The sequence below is a fragment of the Tribolium madens genome, unplaced genomic scaffold (genome assembly GCF_015345945.1).
Source record: "Tribolium madens isolate multiple individuals breed KSU strain unplaced genomic scaffold, Tmad_KSU_1.1 Scaffold_30;HRSCAF=129, whole genome shotgun sequence".
Lineage (NCBI taxonomy): Eukaryota > Metazoa > Arthropoda > Insecta > Coleoptera > Tenebrionidae > Tribolium > Tribolium madens.
The window spans coordinates 1-3,723 of NW_025400996.1; the positions used below are offsets into that span (position 1 = coordinate 1).

At 36.2% G+C, this 3,723-nt stretch overlaps 2 protein-coding genes across 2 annotated transcripts; one reads left to right on the forward strand and one right to left on the reverse strand.

Moving 5' to 3' along the window:
• Nucleotides 1-558: 558 nt before the first annotated feature.
• On the reverse strand, nucleotides 559-1,018 carry LOC123006889 (putative L-type amino acid transporter 1-like protein MLAS; the record flags this gene model as incomplete). Its single annotated transcript, XM_044401794.1, has 1 exon — nucleotides 559-1,018. A coding segment is annotated over exon 1 (460 nt), but the record flags the coding sequence as incomplete, so codon positions are not given.
• A 75-nt stretch (nucleotides 1,019-1,093) lies between these two features.
• Nucleotides 1,094-3,717, forward strand: LOC123006888. Its single transcript, XM_044401792.1, has 3 exons — nucleotides 1,094-2,544; nucleotides 2,594-3,018; nucleotides 3,124-3,717. The coding sequence occupies exons 1-3, from the start codon at nucleotides 1,975-1,977 to the stop codon at nucleotides 3,218-3,220; spliced, it is 1,092 nt and encodes a 363-aa protein (XP_044257727.1). The 5' UTR covers nucleotides 1,094-1,974; the 3' UTR covers nucleotides 3,221-3,717.
• The last annotated feature ends 6 nt before the right edge of the window (nucleotides 3,718-3,723 follow it).

Here is a 3,723-nt window from a genome sequence, read left to right on the forward strand (position 1 = left end):
TATCAAATACAGGAACTGGGAAGGGAATAGTAGGTAGTTAGTTGTTCACTGAACAGTCCTACTGAAGTAGAAAAGCAAAGATCGATATTCTCAAATGTTTTATTTTAGATAAATTATTTAATTTCATTGAAACTGTACTTTTTCAAATAAGTTTCGACTATTTTATAGATTCATTTATTTAATTATGTCTACCTTCCAGCTGTAGAGAGTGAAATAAAATGAATAATAAATACGCTTTCTAACACACAAAGAATTTAAATGAAAAAGTGTGAATTAAAGTGCTGCTATTGTTAAATTTAAAATCACCTCAGCTCTAATATTGTTGCATCATGCTTTCTTTCAGGGAAATGTGGGCGCTTGACGTCACGCGAAAACCATATCTTCCATTTTTGGCTTTCTCCTTTGGCAAATTTATTATTTTTAAATAAAAAACCCATATGTATTTATCTTAAATCGAGGTCATATTCTAACACAATTTCTTTTGCCGCTCAACTCATTAGTACCACTCTTTGCCAAAAGAGGCCACTTCAAAATTCAAAAATTCAAAATTGGACTTACACAAACACGCCGCCGCCAAAAACCTGACGGCATTATCCGGGGGTTGACAATCGTCGAAAAAGGGCTTTGCGGCATACTGGGCGAAGGTGAGAGCCACAATAGCCTGCGTCGTAGGCCGAATAATCAGTAAAGCAATCCAGAGGCGCAAAAATGCGGCTAAAGGCCCGAAAGCGACGTAGATGTAGGCATAGTCCCCACCGGACCTGGTGATGGAAGTGCCCAATTCGGCGTAGCACAGGGCCCCCAACGTGGAAAAGATCCCGGAGAGGCACCACACGATGATAGAGACGCCCACAGACCTGGTGCTCAGGTAGACACCAGTAGGTGAAACGAAGATGCCGCTACCGATGATGGTGCCGATAATGAGCGCGACTCCATTCAACAATGTAATTTTACGCTTGAGTTTGACGGCGTCGTCGGCGTCGCCGATGTCCCCGTTGGGGCGCGAATCGGAGGTCATGGTGATGGGCTTAGTGGGGCATTTTTGGAGTTAATTAGGAAGGTGAGGCATGATGTTAAACACGTGGTCGATCACTACTCAACGCGGTTTGGGGTTCAATGCGTGATTCACGAGTTCACGTTTACGTTTATAGTATTTGTTGGCGCGTTACGAGAGACTTGCGCAGAGAGTGCGGCAGGTATTGTTCATAGAGTGACGCCGCCATGGACGGAGGTAGAAATGGGACACAGGGTTTCATTAAAAAATATTGATTTATAAAAAAAAATTCAAAATGTACCCTACGTTAGACCTGTTTGATTATTTTTTTTTATAAATTGATGAAATACGAAACGCTATCATTTCTAAGCATTTTTGCATTATTGAGATAGAAATTCTTTTAAATCGTCGTATATTTTACTATAAAAAATTAAAAGATTGTCGGTCTATAAACCGATAGGTCTTAGTTAGCTGTTTCAGTCATTGCGAGAAATTTAGCAGGTTTTTGAATCAAAAAACTTATTTAAAATTCATTGATGTATTTTGCCGAAACAAATTAAAAAATTGGCTCTTGGGTCTGAAATGAATGTATTTCAGACATTTTTTTCGAGCGATTTAACAGGTTTTTGAACCAAATTTCTATAATATACATTTTGCCAAAAAAATCTAACAATTTTTTTTTAGGTCTGAATTACGCTATTTCATCTATTTCCGAGCAACTTTGAACATTTTCGAGACACTAAAATGAACGTATTTTTCCGAAACGAATTTTGCCATATTATAGTCTACTTTCTGAAAAAAAGTAAAATTAAGCAATGGAGTATGTCTGGTACTGGGGAGTCTCTAAATTCAGCAATGAACCTAATTTCATCTTCTTTTCTATCTTATCAGATATTACATACTCTCTCGCATTTGATAAAATCAATATAAAGTATGTTGTAACACTATTATGATTTATTTTCAGTTAAAATCGACGAACAATGTTTGTTGAAAGCTTTCTTAATTCTATTAAAAAACTTTGTTGTTGTTCCTGTGGTCAACAATTAGATGAAGATTTGGAAGACAATTTCGTGATAACAGAGAATGTCAACGAAAGTGTTCTAGAACAAAGTCTTCCTGACCAAAACGTAATAAACTTTATACCAGTTACTACACAACAGCTAGTTGGACCTAGAAAACAGCGAGGGCCTCAAGAGCTAGAAGCAGAAACAAATAGGCAAGAACCAAAACCTCTACCAAAACCTCTAGTTGTTACTGAACAGCCATCTGTTCGTCGATTTAATTATTTCGTTGATAAAAATGTGGACGGAGATAATTGTAAAGTGAAACCAGTAGTTTTACCAACAAAACAATCAGTGGTTCAACAACAAAAAACAGAACACCGTCTGCAGCAAGATCAAAATAGTCTTGAGAATTTGAAATCCTGGGCAAAAACACTACAAACATGGGTTCCTGCAACAGAAACAGAAACCGTAGCAGCCAAGCAAGGTAGAGTTCTTCAAGAAATTCCACAAGTTCATCAGACAATAACTGTCCATGAGGAAGTTCCGGTATTTGTAATATTTAGGTGTTTCATCAAACTACTGATTTATTTTTAAGGAAAAACCGGCAGAATTTTATCGCAGAAAGGCTCTGAAACACTTGAATAAAAAGCGGCAATTATATCAAATTGCGCATCAGTGTAAAAGAAACGGGCAGCTTACTCTTGCTGACCAATACTTTAAAAGAGCCAAACAGCAAGCAAAACTTGCTGACAAGGCCAATAATCATGCTGCTGCTATGGTATTGAAAAAAAACTACGAAAATCATCCTTCAAGAGGTACCATCGATCTTCATCACCTTTATGTGAAAGAAGCTCTCGAAGCGTTAGACAGATTTCTGGATGACGAAATATTGTTTTTGAGGAACGACTCTTTAAAGAGAAGCTCACTAAGAGTAATAACAGGACGTGGAAAGCATAGTACTAATGGAATTCCTAAAATCAAGCCTGCAGTCATTGCACGACTTGAGGAAAGAAATTTGAAGTAAGTTTTTGCGTGTGTCGGGGAAACACAGGTTATATCTACTTGAGAAATTATCAAGATAACAGAGATAAAAGTGTAGCATCAGTTAACAAAGCATGTTTTCAGGTATAATGAGATCAATGCTGGATATTTAAGAGTTGTGATTTCCAAAAATTCTGATTTAGGCAACAATGCACCTAGAGCTCCACCGTTAAGATTATAATTTTTTTATAATAAATTGTCAATGTTTTTGTTGCTTACACTAAAAGTGCATTGTTAGAAACAATACAATATATAAAAAAACTTATCGATTTTATCATAATTATCTTATCGTATTGTATGTGTTGGAAAAAATAAGACCTTTGTTCGACTTTTTTGTTCATTGTTTATTTAGTGCCTTTTGGAGTGTGATTGAAAAGTCTTCTTTTCTTTACTTGAAAAGTGTAGAAATGTGTGACGCCTCAGAAAAAGGACTGGCGATGTTTGGTGAAGTAAAGAGTGATTACAGACAAAAGAGTTACATTCGCCGCTTTTTCGATTACATAATAAATAGTTTTAAACAAATTTTTGGAAAAGGAAATCAGCAATTAGCAACCATACGCAATGAAGGATTTTTTAAAATAAAAATAGGAGAAGAAATGATCACTCAACTCTCTGAGATGTTTTTGGATTCCAATTTCATTATCCCTTCTGGATTTGTAACAGTTGTGGAAATTCCTGTTTCAA

What these genes read in the sequence shown, in the direction of transcription:
- LOC123006888 (XM_044401792.1), top strand. Translation starts at nt 1,975, where the DNA reads ATGTTTGTTGAAAGCTTTCTTAATTCTATTAAAAAACTTTGTTGTTGT. An exon ending in CTGTCCATGAGGAAGTTCCG is followed by an intron (nt 2,545 to 2,593) that starts GTATTTGTAATA and finishes TTTATTTTTAAG; the next exon opens with GAAAAACCGGCAGAATTTTA. An exon ending in CTTGAGGAAAGAAATTTGAA is followed by an intron (nt 3,019 to 3,123) that starts GTAAGTTTTTGC and finishes GCATGTTTTCAG; the next exon opens with GTATAATGAGATCAATGCTG.